Raw genomic sequence first — 19,112 nt, 5'->3', positions numbered from 1 at the left:
TGTGAAATACTAATGAAATGTAAATTAAAAACAGGTCAGATGACAGATCTCAATTCACAGATTTAAAACACAAATCTAAATGTTTCATTACAGGAGGCACACATGCAACAAAATCTTCCATCTGTGCATCTTTTTTCATCTTTCTCAATGATGTCAATGTGGGAACACAACAGTGTGCTGCATTTGAAGCCAAAATACTTGGAAAATGTATAAAGACTTTATACCAAACTCGTCCAAAGTCCAGTTTTATAGACCAACTAAAGAAATAAATCAACCACTAAAGAAAAACTGTCAAGACAGAAAATAAGTATGAATCTACTGGCTTTATAAGCAAATTCTGTCTGAATGTTGGGAAGGTTAATGACATGAAATCAGGAGAAGTAAAAACAGACAAAATAGATGAATCAATACAATTGCTGAAGGTTATTAACTAAAGTTTAATATTGTTTATTTCCTTAATTTACATGTATTTGTTGTTCAAACAAATAAACGTTTCAACTTTAATGACAGCACAGCTATATGTTCTAGAAGTTCTATTACAGAAGTACTCAAGGTCCACGCAGTACAAATAATAATTACAAGTCAATACAAATTAAGTCAGTGTCACTTAAAACTATTAAAGCCACTTGATCAAGAATGTTTTTTCAACTTACAAAGTTGAGTTAGTTTTACTTCAAATCTGTTGATGTAAAGAGTTTCACCAATTTTGTGAGTGAACTTTTAAAAAGAGTTAATTGTTTGAACACATCGTACGTAGATGCAATGCTGTGGATGCAATGTTAACTAAGGAGTTAGCTGAAAAGAGGCTTACGGTAGCGCCGGTGTCGAGGTGAGGATGGCTCCGGTTACTATGGTGATGCTCAGGAAGTGACGTGACACAAGCTAAGCAGTGCTTTCCGAAAAAGATACATACTACTGTTTCTTCACTCAAAAGTATGTTGAATAACTCTGGAAAAAGCTGGTAAGAGGAGCTTTGGTTACAATGTTCTGCTTAAAACCAACCAATGGTGTTACTTTCATGTCTGTGTCATCATTAGCAAACTGTCTCCTGTCTGGATTAGTTTGTTGTTGATTTAATAAACATTTCCATTTTAGGAAAATTGAGGATCTTAGAAATGTCAGACAGTCTGTACAAAACCTTTCTGTCCAACACGAGTTTGTAAACTGCCATTTTTATTAGGAATAATAAATAATTTTACCTCCAACATAAAGACTTTTTTCTAAGATGTAAAACAAAAGAAAGATGAAAAACAGCTGCAGTTCACTCCAAATCAAGTTTTTCAAAATAAAAGTACATCTTTGAGACAGTAAAATTTGGACTCACTTATGGCTTTCATAAGTTTTTTATATGAAATGTGTCTCACAACGGTCACAACAGTTTCCCTTCCCAGTCAAACCTCTCTCTGGGCTACCAGCGTTATGAAGATCAAAAGGTATTTTTCAGCTTTCATCATAAAAGCACAAAACGTTGTGTATCATTTTATTATAGAGTTGCGGTCCAAGCTTAGTGGTGAACACGTATTCAGGGCTTTCGAACCTGATCATTACAGCACATCCTTTCATGTGTTTAACGGCATTATTTGAAATTTGTCATTTTCATTGAATAAACAGTCTGACTCTCACAAACTCGGCTTGTTATTGTATTCATAATGAAGGTGCCACAAAGACTACCTTTGGCCAGTCTAAGTTATTAAAACTAATTTTATCATCCGTAGTGAAAAATGAACGACTTGTGTTTGATATTGTTGGCAAAACTAACAAAGAGAGGTTTGCTTTGATCAGGAAAATATCTGAACCCTGTAGGAGAATTTAATCAGCAGCAAGGTTTTGGCTTCAGAATATCTCCGTAGGAAAAAAAAAGAAAGTTGATTAGGTTAAGGGGGGGAGGGAGAGAAGCAATAAAATGAGCCCATAGCCAAAGAGATCATTAAGTTAATGGATTACTGGTGGCTAAAAGCATTACACTGCTGGGTATCTCAGACCATGGAGCTCTGCGGACAGCCAAGGGCCGGCGAGCGCCACGCTGAGCAACGACGCTGAGAGCTGAGAGCCGGCTCAGAAGTGACGAAGGGCATTAGCAGCCCTGCATCCTCCAGTCTGCAGCTGGTATTAGCAGGCACCGAGCGCTCTGTCAACACGTATTACTCCACACACAAATCATCGGACCGGCGTCAGCACTGTGCCTACGCTACAGCAGCAAAACGGAGGGAAAGACAGATAGAAAACTGCAAGAGGAATAACTGTGACTCCTGAGTATATGGTTGTGAAAATATACATAGAAAAGATACTGAAAGGTTTACTCTGAGCTGAATACACAAGGAAATAGAACAACACTGAGCAGGACACCTGTCAGAGGCGGCAAACACACATTCTTTACTCAAGTAGAAGTGCAGGTACTAGAGTAGAAGAACTGATTCAACTTCTTGTCAACTCAAGTGAAAGTGAAAAAGAACAGGCTCTGAAATGTACTCAAAGAACAAAAGTACTCTTGGTTTCTCTGAAGGACAACTTTGAATAGTGTCGTGTCTCCCTCTCTTGTCTGTTTCGTCTTACCGGTGTACCGGTCTTGATGTATGGAAGGTGTGATGCTACAAAAACTAATGAATCAATAATTCCTCTCGAATGCATTTGAACTAAAGTCTGTTTTGAAAATGTAAGGAGTGTAAAAGTACAGATATTTGTGTAATAAATGTAGGTAAGGTAAGTTAAAATAACTACTAAAGTAATTCCCATCTCTAAAAATAAAGGACAAAATCAGGTTGAAAAAGAACAAAAAGTAGAAATTATAAGAAACCATTATCAGATTTTTCCAGGGCAGCTGTTAACTGTCCAGCCTTTAATCCTTCTGGCAGCTTTAACGCTCGACTATGACACACAAAACCTGAAATAGGTGGACATTCGTAGAGCTTGTCAACTGTGAATCCAGACCATCATGGGCTTCGTTCAACAGGACAAACAGTATCACAGACAAGGCGAGAGGATCACAGTCGAACGCTGAGGATCCAACACGCACACATACATCAAAGGCTATTTATTGTGTTTGTTTAAGCTGTATGCTGGAGATCTTCGCCCTTACGCCGCTATCCGGTGACAAGTACGGGGATTTGTCTGCTGCATGTGTACGTGCAGGGCTGGCTCTGAGGCTGAGGAGCATCATTACGGACTAAACACAACTAAAACAAAACACAGGCTTTCTGGTGCCCCACAGTCTGCCCAACTGAGGCTCTGGAAGAACAGAGGGAGGGGAGGGGAGGGTTAGTCAGTGAGAGAGGGAGGCAGCTACTCACAACTCAGGCGATTAGAGCAACTAATTTATTGAAAACTATTATTTTTACGTCTTAAATCCTACATGACCCACCAGTGGCTCCATCTTTACAAACTCTCGTTGTACAGCCAAACTTTGCTCAAACCCACAGTGCTTTAACTGCAGATTCTGGGGGAAGATCCCAAAGTTTCCAAAAATACAAAAATGTCAGTTTGAATTTGGAGGGAAAGCTAATAAAACAACGCACAAGACGTCTACAATATTTCCTTTTGATGTGACGGTGAAGCCGTTAAAAATACGCCATCGTGCGCCTTTAATGAAGAACAAGCGGATCCAGAATATGCAGAATACGCTAAACTGTGGAAAACGTCTTTTTTTCGTCTTCTCCCCACTAAATTTGAGGGAAGAGTTGAAGAGTTTGAGAGATGAATCATTTATCGTCAGATTCAGACTGAGTTGGTTATTATGTGGTGGTAGTAAAATGAGAGGAGGGAACCTGACTGCCAAGATGTGAAGCAGTCACTGACGTTCGATGCCAAAGGATGTGCGTTACACGGCGGTGGAAGGCTCGGCTCTCTGACGTCAGTAAAAGCAGCACTACCACGCTGTGAAAGGGCAACATTACAAGTCCTGCTTTCAGGATTGTGCCTAAGTAGAGACGTATTAAAAGCAAAATGTACTTATATGTTTAAAGTTTTCAGTAGAACATAGATGTGTTGTTGTATATTATAATACTGGAGTATTATTATTGCTGTGTAAACAGTATTTTAATGTTCCAGTTGGTGGTTCATTTAACTGATTTATACACTGTTGGACACTTTCATCAGTAGTAGAAAGTAACTAAGTAAATACATTTACTAAAGTACTGTTATTTATAAAATATGATGTGTTATAAGTTCAACCCAACAGTATATAGAGTAGTTGTACCTCCACCAGCTACAACATTAAAATGCTGAATACATGTTTATATTCCATTAGAATAACTGAATAACCTGCTGCTTTATGAGAACTTACACTTCTGATTTCTGTACTTTTACTTAAGTACACTGCTATCATAACTTCAATCGTCCAAAACTATTTCGAGTCACTCATTCCCATCACCCAACTCAAAAATGAACTGTTGGAGTAACTCAGTTGTTTTAAGTGAACTTAAATGTGTGCAGTATTTTTATTTGTTTGTTCCACTCACTCATTTTCTTCAAGTTGACTTTATATCATTATAAAAATGTAAGCCCCAATATTAATTGGTTACAATTTTGATAATTGATTAAGTAATTTAATAATTTGCTTTAGCTGAAGTAAGCTGAATATATAAGCAGGTAAATTCTGTTAACACATTTTAAATAAGTTTCTAGAAAATGCTGCATATGAGTGTAACGTACTTATTAGTTTTATGTACAATTAATTTACCTTACTTTAACAATAAATGAGTTACTTGTTGTACACATTTTTTCATGCTTAAATTGTTCGAGTTAATAAATTTGAACAGTTTAAGGCGATTGGTAAAGTAACTCATCAGGTTTTACAGTGTAAGACTATTTTCATAATTATTTACTGTAATTAAAGTATATGGATCTTTTCTGTAACTATATCACTGTATCATATTTCATGAGTTGATGTTTTGTACTTGAAATATTCATCATGTAACAGTAACACAGTAGAAAATTACAACTGTAAAATAAATGTAAGGGAGTAAAAGTTATAAAATGAATATGTTGTTATTTTGAATCACTCGTTGATCCTTCTGTAAGTAACTCTCGCCACTGTAACGGACAGCTTTAATGAAGTCTACAGGCTGATTTCTAACACTGATTTCTTTGAAAGAACAGTCATTTAAGTGCACTTTAATGGTTTCACAGATTCGGTAACATGTGGAGCATCAGCCTCCTCCCACTGGAGCTCCTCTCTCCAGATCAGCTCCTGCTGGGCTGCAAATGGGGAGGAGGGGTTGAGAATGAGAACTGTTAGCAGCTGCTGATTCCTTCAAATCACTGAATCTCTGCTGCTTCCTTTATCAGCATGTAATGGGTCTGATGTATGACTGACGGCTTTATAGTGATAAGATAGTGTTGGTTAACTGGAGGCCAGGAGAGAACTACTCACCACATGTTGTCTATAAATCAGAAACCGATATTAGATTATTGTCTGATAACTCCACTATCTATTTACAATCACCTAAAGTTCATCACTAAACCCTATTTTGTTTCTAATTTAGTAGTGTTACAACATAAACTGTAATGTGGAGTAAACCAGACTCCGAGGTGCACTGTATAAGTGCATGGCTGTAAAAAGTATGTGGTGCGTAAAATGGTACACATTGTGCGCACGGAGGCAGGTGACTTAAAGGTATCCAATTTGTTCACACTGGACGAGAAGGGCTCGAAAGAAGGAAAGGAAAAGCATTTAAAAGTAGTTTCAGTGTCGTTTTATTGGACGAATATAAAGAATAAATAGCACATTTCCTTAATTTACAGGATAAAACAAGTCACCGATTCACGGCTGTATCAATAATCCACGTTCAACTCTGAGGTCGATCTGCTTGAGTCCTTACGTGGCTCTATGCGCCATATCTCCATAAATACAAAATATATAACCAATATTCTCCACAAATAAAGTAGACTCTGGTTACAAATAATACTGACTTTGTACAGGGAGCTATATAGAACTGCATGGCACCGCATATACAGAAAATACATTCCTACACTCGGTAGTGCACGTGAGAAAAGAATCACAAAAATAATGAGCTTATAATTTATTCTCAGAGTCCTTTGTTTGTTTGTTTGTTTGTTTGTTTTTTTTAACTGGAACAGGAGCATTTGCAGTCTGTGATGATCGGGTACTGCACCGGTATCCACGCGCATTTCAGCCCCCCTTTCCTCTGCACGCACCTCCATCTCAGTATCGTCAGGTGGGTCGAGTTCGCGGGTTTACACACCATCCCCTCCGGAACCGAACACGACCTCTTGCTGAGGCAGCTGCCCGCGCGCACGAAGCGCGGCCAGAACCGGTTCCCCAAGTCGGTCCACGTGTACACGACCGGGCAGAACGAGTACGCCCACAGCCACTGCTGCAGCCGCCGCTTCAGTTTCTTACTGGGCTTGTGCTTCTTGCCGAACTGGACGTCGAAGTCCACCGCCCGGATTTCCTTCGGCAGTACTCCGCCGGGCTTTTGGATCTCAAAGTCATCGAGCTCGTCGTTCCCGGTGTATTTGTCCTCCACGGGCGCTAAAACGGACAAAAAGCGGCTGTCAAAGTCTCCCAGGACGCTTTTCAGCTCGGTCTCATTAAGGTCCCGCTCCTTGGGGTCGAAGACCGGGTCCGGGTCCTCTCTTAATTCCACAAGCGGCAGGCTGTCACTCGGGATGGGGCGCAGAAGGTAGTAGTGCTGACAAATCCCCCTGTCCATCAGAAGTCCCAGGGACAGCACCAGCAGATACATGGCCACGCACTGTTGAGACTGGTCCATGTCAGACCGGGTCCGGTGGAGAGTTCGGTGCGCACAGGGAGCTGCTAAAGGGCCACTTTCTTGTGCGCAATTACGCGTGAGCCGTATCCAAACGTGCGTCTTAACGGTGTCCCTTTAAAAATTCACTTTCCCATGATGGAAATCCGTGACAGGAATCAGAAGTCGGTCCGCAGCAGCATCGGTGGGAACTATTTTATGATGACAAACTGCGTGACAAAGCTCAGATCTCTCCTCGGGCTCCGTGCGCGCGGGCTCGGCATGATGCTCCCGTTGTCTCCTCCACAGAACAGCGCTCAGCGTCACCCGCCACCTCCGTTATATTCCCCACACGGAGCGTGACGTAATCCGTGTGCCCCTCTTTGAATGTGGGTTTGTTGTCTAGGAGGAGATCCCCAATACCTCCTTCTTCCACCGCGCTGGAGGAGGGAGGTGTAGAGGTGGGGTGGGAGGAAGGGGGTGTGTTGGGAGAGGAGACGCCCCCTGTCGGTTTTCCAGACTTCCTTAAATCAGTCTCACAGCAGGGTTGACTGTTCAAGTCTTTCATCTGGAGAATCCTTCTGCTGGAGCTTCAGTAAGAAGCACCCAAAGGTACCAGCGCCGGCTCCCAGCAGCCCACAACATCCAAAACATCATTCCTGCTGCATTTATTTGACTCCTATAGTTACCAGTTATAGTGGCAGATTTCAGACACAAAACACATTGCTTTATAAATGTATGATTTATTGCTATAGATTAAAGGTATATTATAGTTCAAATGAGCTCCTTTACCAGCTACAACATTAATATCTACGATTATGCATCAGCATATTAATGTAACACTGACAGAGGCCATTCTGCTGCACACTCATTACCTTTGAATGAGCCTTTCATAGCTTTTATATCTAAAGATGCCGCAGGTCGCCTTCCATGGAGTCCGCCATGTTTCTACAGCCGGCCAGAAGGGACAAACCGAACACTGGCTCTAGAGAGGGAGCGAAGGAGTTTTATTTTTATATTTTGTGGCCACTGTAGTTTCTCCTTTGCGCTTGTAAGGGGAGGGTGAAGTGAGGGAGTTGCGAGCTACGACACCGCTAGATGCCACTAAATCCTACACACTGGACCTTTAAAGAATAAAGAAATAGACAGTAGAGAATATTTAACTGAATTTTGTCAAATTCGTGATGAATCAAAGACATGGGTCAGCAAAAACATGCTGCATGATGCTCACCTGGTGTGAGTCAGTTTGCAACAGAGAAAAACAGGTGTATTATTGATTGAAATAAGAAAGTACTACATACATTTGGAGATACTGTGTCCTCTGGTCAAAGCCAGCACTGATACAAAGTCTAATTGCACAACTGTGTATACAGGGGACAGCCCAGAGAGACTCACGTCTGTACAGACATTTATTTTTCAAATAGCGCACAAAGTGCAGAAATATTCAGCTCTATAATTGAATTTACTCACAGATTTTATTTAATAAGCAGCAACCAGACAGCGGGTCATTACAAACTCATGCTGTGGAGCCACTCATTCTTCAAACCCACTCAACGTTATCTTAACATCTAAAGACACCAAATATGTCGGCCTGAAGCTTGTGTGTATAAAATGACTCACGAGACATGTAGGTTACTTCAATTCGATGAAAGTGTACAATTATTATAATGGAGTCTCGCTCAGTGTAAACATCATATAGCTCCAATAACTAACAACCCGACAGTACAAGGAGGAAGCTGCACGTTAAGGGTTTGCAATTTGTTCACAAATTGTTCTGAATGCGGGGTGATCCACGTTGTTGCCTTTATTAAAAATGGCCCGAGACAATCGAACAAGCTGTATCAAATCACCCAGTTAGCAGAAGCTTTCACTTATTTGAAGAAAGGCACAATTTACAGCCTGAATATGAGATGAAATGGCCCGTTAAGTAGACTTTTTGCAGTGTATTTACTGCCTGTGTCCAACTCAAGTGGGACAATATTTCTGCCTGTAACGGTGCCACAGCAAGCCTCTCAATAAAGCCGGCCAAATTAGCTCCCAAATAAACAACGCTCACTAAGCAGCAGCCATGGAAAGTATCACAATTTGCAAACCTGTCTAAACTCATGCTCAGAGAATCATTCTTTGAAAAAATAATTTAATGGAAGAACTTAGCCAGCTGCTACATCAGCCATAAACCATCCGCTTTAGATAAATGCATCTCTGTTTCAATTTGAATGAGCTAATTCACACAAGCACTTGAAGCACACGACTCATTTAGTTTACGGTCAAATGATGGTGAAAAGTCTGGAAAATGTCACCCTTATATTTTTCATCTGACCGGCACGTATCATAAACTATCGCTCCCCCCGAGAAACGCCTGACAGATCAATCCAGTGCATTCACGTGTGGGACGGAGCCGAGTAAACTGCTCGCACATACGCGTGCACACGGATCGGCCTCTTAAACACACAAGAAATCGCTGCAATTAAAAGATTAAGACCAATCACTTTGCTCTCACTTGCGGTGCTCGGTCGCACAAACTCGAGGGGTTTTCAAAATGAAACTGGCATGTTAAATAATATTTCATGCGCTGGAATATTTCGTTTCTAATGTGGCTGCATGGGTGAAGTCCAAATATGGTTCTCATTAAGTGTCATCAGGATTGCCAGGCTCATTTAACGCCGAGTTGTTTTTGTTTCTTCTAATCCCTTCCTACTGTTTTACCACAGGAACATTTTGATAGTGAAATATTCCTCCTTAAAAAGACAGGCTACTTGAGACAGACGCCTGCTTAATTGAGGAGGGGTTTTTTTTCGATTCTCGAGCTAACCAAACACAGTTCCTTTTGGCCAATAAACCGGCCCATGTAATGACCTTTTTTTTGCAGGGGTCTGGTTCTTTGGGAAGACTTTTAAACCTGCGCTTAAGGATATGCGTTCAAAATGAATCTCCCTGTTTTGAGCCGTGCTACAGGTCATTGTGGCCTTCCCTGCTGATTTCTCATTTAGTGAGAAAAAGCAGACTTCTCTCTTGGCAGACACCTTCTGCACCGGTACCAAGAAAAGGCACGCTCAGGTAGAAACACACACACACACACACACACACACACACACACACACACCAGAAAGGACTCAATGGTTCTGATAGCTTTCATGCATGCGAGAGCAAACCGCAAAGACATTCAGACATTCAGAAAATCTGCTTCGAGAGGCGATCTCTGAAACAGAATCCTCCGAGCCGACTGTTGGGGCTCGATATCTGCGGTGGCTCGGTGCAGGAGGTTATCAATGACGGCGTCATTCAGAAAACACAAAGCACCTTTCACGCACTTTATCTCCCTCGGTGCGTTGTTTCACACCTCGTGCTAATTGAGGCCACATTGCCAAGCTGAATACACACAGACACGAAGTGGGTGCTATTCTGTTTACTCTGGCACTCGGGAGGTGTGCAATTTGCTAGTTTGTTTAGCACTTTTTTCCATTCCTCTGCAATCCAAGAGCACACAATCACAATAATCACTCCTGCTGGGAGCTTAATTAAAATTAATTGCTACTTGTGACCACTGACCATGAGTCGGGTGGCAGATTTGCATTCTTGCAAGTCGTGCTATTTTTGTCCTGTTGGGGAATTTAAGGACTTTGTTACCTGCCGATTCTCAATTTGTCATCTTCAGTCCGTCTTGTGTCCCATAAATACAACAAAATCAGACATGCATAAACCTGAAAAATTTTAATCGACTTATTGTCTGAAGATTTTAATGTCAGATATGAATTTTATTCACATTTCTTAAATCTCTAAGGCGAGGTTTGATATTAAAAATAGCAGTTTGATACAGGGTTGAACTCTGGACCTTACAGGCAAAAAGTCAGATAACATATTATTCAAATTAGCTCTTTCAAATCTATACAGAGTCATCTTCAGGTTGCAGAGAACACTCATAAATATCTGTGGCTTTTAACAAGCTCTATAATTAGCACATTTAGCTCACTTTTCCCACAGGTTGATGCTCAAAGCACCCAGAGCCTGGTGTGAGTGTGTGTTCCTTCCATTCCTCCATAAAAAGCTTTCACAGACAGAAACTCTGCATCCAAACAAAGTCATTAAAGCAGAAGTCAGGACAAAGTACTCAGTGATTACTCAGGAGACTGAATTTGTGTATAGGCATACAGGTGACAGACGAGTTTATCAGTATAATACACAAGAGAACAGAAGCAATAAAGGCGATGGTGCTCCTCTGTGGTAGTGGAGGGATTCCTGAGGAGATGCTGGAGGAATTTTATTTCTGCCTTTAAACAACCTGTTGTCTAAAAACATAAAATCCAAGAGATTAGAGGGTTGACAATTTAAAGTAAAAGTACACAGATGGATCAGCTGGTGGCACTGTAACAAGTATTTTTACATTTTGGCTCTTTTAAACGTTTCCTCCTCAGAGTCTTTGGCTTATTGCGTGCGCTTCTGGATAATCATTTTTCCAGTATTTTAAATTTTATTGAACATTTTTTGTCAAGGTCGATCTAAATGAAATTTTACACCTGGTATATTGCCTTCCTAGATTACTGCTGATACCAAGAATTTTGATAACCCACATTATTTAGCTGTGATGTAAAAACACGACTCATTCATTTCAGTGGGATCGCTGCATTAGCTCAACAGGACCGCCGACACAGAGGTCGCCAGCCGGTATCCAGCAAGCCACTGCAGTGACCAATGCAAGCACTCTACTGTTTACCTGGCAATTGTCACATCTGAAGATACAATAATGGTCGCTGTGTAAAGGGACAGTTCATCCCATTTCCTTTCTATTGAACTACAGCCGCCAACCGTAGCTGAACATTTGCACTCGTCCTTGAGTAGATGCACGCCTTCTTCTGTGCAGTGATACGTAGGAAGAAAATACTTCCACCATGAAACGGCTCATAACAAGTGTCGAGCTGTTTGCTGTTGAGCTGTACAATTTGCAACTGCAATTTTGTTTTTCTCCAGCAAGGTTTCCATCATGTTAACCAAAATCTTTACAGCCGATATCACGTATAGATACAAGAATCTAAGATCAAAAGTTAACTTACTAATGATTCAGAGCTCACAGTCTTCATTCAGTGAATGAAGGTGGCTCATATGACCAAACTGTACATTTCCAGTCACTTGACACCTGCGTCCACAACCAGAATAACATTTAGCTGTAACAAGTTCAAGTTTGAAGCTGCACAAACAGGAAGTTAGGTATTTTCTTGAATGTTTGACAGTATTATCACAACTTCATCAGATTACGGTCGTCTTTCAGCATTACAATTTCTCCACAATGATTCGACTTTATTCTCACTGTCCCATGCAAACGCCATTAAAGGGTGGCGTCAGTCATTCCAGAGAAAGATAGCTGATAGTTGATCTTCTGGAGGACGATATTTGATTGTTGAGTCTCATTGAAGCGTCAGTATTTGGCGACCTGTATTTAATGACCTGGGAGCACGAACGAAACCTGTTGTGTTGTGTAGCTTGCTCCGAGCCACTTTGTATGTTTTCCATCTACCATAACCAAAAGTGTCGGTATTTGGCGACCCGGCAACGACACTCAACAATCAATTATCTTTCTCCAGAATGACTGACCCCACCTTTAATGGCCACTAGCAAGTATACACAGTATCAACTATAGTCAGCTTTAATAAACAGCTTGCACTGGTCTAACTGTTATTGACTGTTATGAAATACCCAGGCACATTCGACCACCGTGCACTCTCTCTCACTTTGCCATGTTCAGCAGGTCAGCAGTTTTAGATCAGCCTTTATTTTACTGGAATCAGAGTAAATACTTGTGCTCTTGATGGATGATTCAGCACTCCATCAACCCGCCGTGTGATATAAATGAAGCCTGACGACCAGCACAGACACACAGCAGGCGTCTGCCGCGGCAAGCGGGGCATTTAGCGTATTTCAGCGCCCCACCTAAGCTGAGGCGTTGATCCCCACATGGCGATCTGGCTGGATTTCTACAGATCATCAGAAGCCAAAGCTGCAGCCGTGGCAGCGGCTCCTGTGAATGAGCGAACAGGCCGGGAGTCAGAGCGTAGTGGTAGTGGTGGTGGTGGGGGGATGACGGGAGGTCGCGGTGTCTCCAGCCCCTACAACACAGACGGCTGTTTGTGCCATGCCGTGCCCCCCTCCCCCTCCGCCGACCCCACCTTGGTCTCAAACTCTCAGCTCCTAATTCACACTTCATAAATCAAGATGACCTGTCCTCATGTGAATTCATCTCTCTCTGTGCTGGATAATAGTGGCGCTATTGTTCCCCCGCGAGGATTCATTTCAGAGACATAAACTATCCCACAGGCCGATGTACAGCCTTGATAGCTATAGCAGCTCCTGGATGTCCACACGGACTGAGACGTCGGGGACTGAAATTGCAGTCCTCCGTGTCAGGCCACGTCTGGTTGGTTATATTTTCAACTCCTCTGGCAGCTAAAATAGTTCCAAAAATAAGAACACTAATTGGCCAGTGTTTATTTCTGTATGGGAGAAATACTCTAAGTGTTTTTAGCAGGTTGTTTGTGGCACGATGGTTTAACAGTCAGGGCTCTCTGGGAGGTACGGCTCAGTCCACTGCATGGAAAAAGAGCCGACTCTCCCCTTTTTTTAATAAATAAGGTCTTTTATACGAAAATTGGTAATACAGTATAGTTGTGTGTGAGGCTGGCAGGGCAGCGTGTGACATCATGAGTGTTGACTCATGAGCAGATGAGTGATGCACACTGAGCTTTTTGCCTCCTCTCAAACTCATGTTTAGTGCCACAGAAACAGCAGTAAAGCCTCTCTCTACTGCTGTCTGTCTCCCTGTCTCTCTCTCTACAGCTGGAGGAGGGGGGGTCTGGTAATGAAGCAAGTGTTCCTATGCGTTGCGAGGGGGCTGTCAGCTCTACACACAGCAGACCTCTGTCACCTGTTGCCACCAGCGGGAGGCTTGGGCGACGGGCGCAGAGCCAAGCCTGGCGGCCAGTAGCAGGGCCCTGGCTCCACCTATAGACAAGCTCAGCGGGGTGATTTACTCTGCCTCCACGCCGAAGTGTCTACGGACACTCGTGTATATGCTGTTATGGCGGCGGTGGCTGCGGCGGCGGCATACGGCCAGGCCACTGTCTGAGTTTTTACACCCCGCCGTCTCATGTTGACATGAAACAAAAGTGCAGCTCTCATTTTTGGATTGTTTGGCAAGGTGGCAAAACTCAAATGGATGGTGCGGCTAATTAGTTCTTTCTTCACTGAACTAGGTGGGAAAGGAACCTTTGCAGGCAGTTTAGAAGTGGACACAGTTAGGGTTCAGTGTACAACACAGTATGTGTAGGTCAGAAAGCTACAAAAATTACAATTTGCTCGAATGACAAGAACCAGGCACTTGTATCTAATGACTGTCTATCACAATCAGGCCTTTTGCACTGCAGGATTTTAACAACCCGTCACCTGGGCCCATAACTTCAACTTGTGAGAACCTTGCAAGGCTTCGACACCACGTCCTTCATTTCCAGTGTATTTTACAAACTGCAGCATTTCAGATATACCTGTATATACCAACCATACTATGTCACGTACAGTAACTATAACAGTGTCATTTTTATGCTTCATTTGGTAGACAGGGGATGTAATTTGTGGACAATTTGCATAAGCATACTGGCGCCAACATGTGTGCCGGGGGACTGCATGCAGCTGCAAGATGCTGTTTGTGATTCTGTTGTTGCTTTTGGTGCGACTGACAATAAAAGAGTCGGGGCTTTTTTTTTTTTAAATAAGCACTTAGAGTCACAAGGGTGGAAGGTTGGAGACACCCCAGCATCCCAGACTATGTGCAAATAACCAGCGCAGCCATGGTAAGTGCTGCAGAGGAGTATATGTCTTTACAATGACTGCAGCCACAGTGGATTGTTGTGGTACACAATACCCTGTCTATTCACATTTACGTCAATAAAGAGAAAAATGCAGGGAAAAGGGTTTCAGAGATTTTAGGGATCCCGGTGAGGTTGATTACAAAGATACGACTTTGTTACAAACATATTTCTAAAGATAAAAAATGTATAAAAATAGCCATGGTCTAAATTTATGTACCTACTCATTATTTACAATGTAATGCCACTTCAACTGCCAGAAGAACCAGCTACTGACTTCGTCGTGTGAGCGCACATAAAGTTTTTCAGGTGAGCTGGCTGGCTTTCCGTGAAGCTGAGAAAGGAAACAGTGCAGCAGTCGATGAGACAGAGAAATGAAGACTGACAGCAAGAGGAATGGGACTTGAGTTGGGGGGGGTTTGGGCCCGGCCAGCCGCTGCAGTAGCAGTCAGTGCTGCAGTGGAAAGGGTTAACGCGAGACAGTAAAGTGAATCCAGATGTGCTGTTATTATTAATATCTCTGGCTGATGAATGGGAAGGTAAAATTACAGGCGCCAGCCAGGGAGGCCCCGTGTGTTGCCCTGCCACCCAGGCGCTTCCCAGCTCACCTCCGCAGCTCCGGCAGCCGCAGCGGATCAGGGAGTCAGCGGGGTGAGGCCGTCAGCGGGGTGAGGCCGCCAGCGGGCCTTCACGTTGCTTCAGTGTGTCAGACAACCAGGAGGCAAAGCAGGCAGGTAGACGGTCACTTTCACTGGCACTGAGCAGAGCGATGGGTGACAGACACGACTTCATACTTCACTTTCATCTCAGTCACTGCATCTGAGTCACGAAGGACTGACTTCATACAAAGATTTCACTAAAAATGGGTCTCTGAAAATATTTTTGAAACAATGCTGAGCCACTCAGTATCTTTAAATGTGAGCACTTTCATGCCACATTAATATTCTGTGTTTCCCACGGACACAGGATCAATACATTGGAACTAGAACTGCAACCATTAGTCGATTAGAGAGCCAATCTATACAAATTAATTGCCAACTGTTTTGATAAGAGGCAACGTTGGAGTCATTTTTTCAGCAGAAATTCCCTAAAACAGCTGGTTCCATCTCCTCAGATTTGCTGTTATATCTTATATGATAACAAGCTGGACATATTGAGGTGACTGAAGACATCACCTTAGACCTTAGACCTAGACATTGTTCACTATTTTCTGACATATAAACTAAATTATTAAAGCCTTCCTCCAGTCAAAATCTGCTATTCTTCTTGTTGCTACAGTTGGATCTCTGATCTGTGCAGAATGATGTCTGTGCAGAGTTTGACACGATGTTTTAACATTTATCTGCTGAAAGTGGAAAGTTTCTCTGTGCTCATTGAAAAGCTGATTTGAAAGGGGCGGAGCCTACAAGCATGATTTGGGACATCACAAATAGTTTGGAAGTCAGTCCTGGTCCAGTAATGAGGCAGGAGGAGGACATGCCTTTTCAAGGATTTTAAATGTCTTAATACATGTCTGGAGGGAATCTTTAAATCAGTTCATAAAATAATTCACCATGTCGAGAATATAAAGGTAAGTTGCAGCCTTGTTGGAACAAATAATCTGTGCAACTCAGTGACTGAATGAATGAATTAGAATAAGAATTAAATGAGGTCAGATTGAATCAATAAATAAAAAAAGAACTGATGTGTGTGTTTGAGCCTCTGTGAATCAGCGCGTTTGTTTAACCATCAGCTGCTGTTGAACTGAACTGTCAGGCGGCTCTGTGGGCTTGATAGGAAGGAACCTATAATCACTTTATTGGCTCTATAAGGTTCTCACACCTCCTCCAATTCACACCTCAGTCGGCCTCTCGTGTTGGTTCAACATGCGACAGTGTTGTTGCTGTGAATTCAAACAGACGTGGAGACAGACAGGATTTCATACCGTTTCTGGCAGACCGAATCTGTTTTTTCTCTCCCTCTCTCTCGCTCTTTTTCCCTTTCATCATAAAACGTGACACTCAGGCTGTGAAGTTTCTGTGTTCTGGTATTCAGCAGGAGCTCTGCTGGTTCAGATCAGGAGGTTCTCAAACATTGTCAGAAAGTCTCAGAAACAAACATCAGAGCCACAGACGCCTACTTACTAATAATTTTGTGCTACAGACTCTCAAACGGAGGATTTAGGTCAGCCTTTTCAATTGTAGAGTAATTAACACTCCACATTTTAGCTTCAAATTCAAGTGTTGTGCATTAAAATAAAATCAATTAAATTCCACAGAGATGGCAAAATAACCTAATTCATGCTTCTTTCATCATCATGACCACCAGTATAGAGGTTTTAAAGGCTATAAATACGTCTATTTTGGATGATTCTGATCATTTAGGAGACTTCCATATTTTGCTCAGACGCTGTGCAACTTCCTACAACATCTAAGGTCCACAGTTGGGAAGATACATTTGAAAATACAAACATTTATTTTTATTTGGGGTTTGCAGCCACACAAACCCATAAATTCCACCGGCATGGCCACGGCGCGTTCTGGCTCCACCATGGACGCGAGGCTGCTGGCGCCTGTTCTAGGCAATGCTCTAAATTCCACTTGTCCCAGAAACATCTCTCCGCTCTTCACATCACAATGCCAGGAAGTCAGGCACAGAAACGGCATAGAGCATAGACGGCATAGCATCAATGGTCACTTTTCAAAATAAAATACATCGTGCAGAATTTCATGCTACATCAAACTCTGCTGGTGAAGACGCCCGGATCACGGAGCCAACCCCCAATCATGAGAATTTACTCTACACTTCTGTCTGACCACAGAAACATCTAAAGAGGGTCCGCCAAGTTGAACCGCCATGTAGCCCACCTTTTCTTGTGAGCTTTGCAGCCACCGTACTGCCCTCCAAAGGCTAACCACAGAAACTACGCTAACAATGAAACTGACAAAGTTGCTGCATTCTGTGTTCAGTAGTATTGGCTGGAAGTAGTCTGACCGGATGACTGTAGTGTAGATGGACGGGCGTTTGAGACTGGAGATGATTGTTTCGAAACCGCAACCAGATGTTTCCACAAACATAGCCAACTGTTGCCCAAACGTAACTTCTTGTAGAGACTGACTGACTAGTTATTTGGTCATTTATGGACAGAAATGACAGTTACCAATTTCAAAAACTACAATAGTTTTAAAATGATTCCACATTATGGTTAATATGTGGATCTATACCGAGGGGGTAGACAATAAAAAACCTCAAATGAAATTGTACACTATCATTAAAATTAAAAACCCACTTCACATGCAACTTGCCCATAGTCAAAAAAACAAACCATGTCCTAGATGTCTTCACGAGCCCTGGACCCTTATCAGACTAGGTTGGAATGAACTGGTCTAACTGGTTCAGGTAAGGGTCTTGTAACAGCTGCAGGTCTCTCGTCTGTGTGTCAATATGTGTAATACCCAAGTGGATCCAAGCATGATCATCACAGGAGATAAACATGGCTGCAGCTGCTTGCTCACTATCATGCTAATAGGAAGTGAAATTCAGTCTCTCTAAAGTGCTTTGACTTGCTGCTGCTAAAGTTGACATGACATACAAAGAACAGCAGAGGAAGATAGTCAGGAAGAGAGCGATGGAGGATGGAGCAGGAGACGGGGGGGGGGGCTGAGAAACAAGCGTAAATCCAGTAGGGGAGATGGAGCCTGGCTGGCCACAGGGGCTGTTGTTTTAACCGTCAGACGCACGGCTGCAGGGAGGGGGGGGTGTAGCAGTGCTTGTAGGTGGGATTTGGAGGGAGAGAGCGGGGGGGGGGTCATCCCTCTCGGGTTGCTGCTGTCCCCAAGCAGTCCTGTGGGAGCTCCCCCAGCCAGCCTCTCTGTCGCTGTCTGCCCCCCACCACCCCACCGCCACCGCCCAGCATGGGGCCCCCACCATCCCTCCACATGACAGCTCAGAAGACAACCTCACGCTGGCTTTACTCACTCTCCTTTGTGCATTTTCAACACAGGGATACCAGACAAATTATGCTTAATGACCGGCGGTGGTTGCCAGAGGAATGGCTGCTTTGTTGCCAGTGCCAAGTGTGTAAATGTTCGGGTGCAACCTTATACAGCCACCCTGGGTCCTCCTGAGCAGATGCCCTTTCTGTTGCTGGAGTTAACAACCTGGACTAGGTTTGGGTCCTTGGGCTGCATCCTGAAACCCCTGAGTACATTTCCAAAATTGCTGTTTCTAAACAGGAACATAAAGTCTCTCAGGTCAGCTAACCAGTGTCTGCTGGACGTTCCCAGAGCCTAACAGAGATGGTGCATTCACTGCCTATGCACCTCTATAGCAGTGTATATTATATGAGAAAAAGCAGTTCGTGTCCAGGCAGAGCAGTGGCTGATGGCTGATGAGAAACTCTTTGCAGAAGGCAAAAGGAAATCTGTTCCCTAGAACACTGATTCTCAACCTGGCGTACAGGGAGCCCCAGGGGTCCTTGAGGGGTTTCCAGGGGTGCCCCAGAAATAATATTGAATATTTTGATTTAACTTTCATTAAATTATGTTAGGCTGCTCACAGGTTTAACACTCCATTG

At 42.9% G+C, this 19,112-nt stretch overlaps 2 protein-coding genes across 2 annotated transcripts in view; both read right to left on the bottom strand.

Moving 5' to 3' along the window:
• LOC127356659 (RNA binding protein fox-1 homolog 3-like) overlaps positions 1-16,433 on the bottom strand; it is a 468,674-nt gene extending 452,241 nt beyond the window's left edge. The window contains exon 1 of the mRNA XM_051388630.1: positions 16,430-16,433. The gene's annotated coding sequence lies outside the window, so the exon portion shown is untranslated. The remainder of the gene's footprint in view (positions 1-16,429) is intronic.
• On the bottom strand, positions 5,668-7,125 carry nog1 (noggin 1). The gene has a single exon (XM_051388670.1). It carries the CDS (start codon positions 6,729-6,731, stop codon positions 6,063-6,065), a length of 669 nt encoding a protein of 222 aa, XP_051244630.1. The 5' UTR covers positions 6,732-7,125; the 3' UTR covers positions 5,668-6,062.
• Positions 16,434-19,112: the final 2,679 nt, after the last annotated feature.

This window comes from Dicentrarchus labrax, unplaced genomic scaffold, assembly GCF_905237075.1.
Source record: "Dicentrarchus labrax unplaced genomic scaffold, dlabrax2021, whole genome shotgun sequence".
Classification (NCBI taxonomy): domain Eukaryota; kingdom Metazoa; phylum Chordata; class Actinopteri; family Moronidae; genus Dicentrarchus; species Dicentrarchus labrax.
The sequence above is the reverse complement of the archived record's forward strand: the minus strand, read 5'-3'. Positions and strand labels throughout refer to the sequence as shown.

Excerpts from the sequence above, each read along its gene's own strand:
- nog1 (XM_051388670.1), bottom strand. The coding sequence starts at position 6,731 with ATGGACCAGTCTCAACAGTGCGTGGCCATGTATCTGCTGGTGCTGTCC.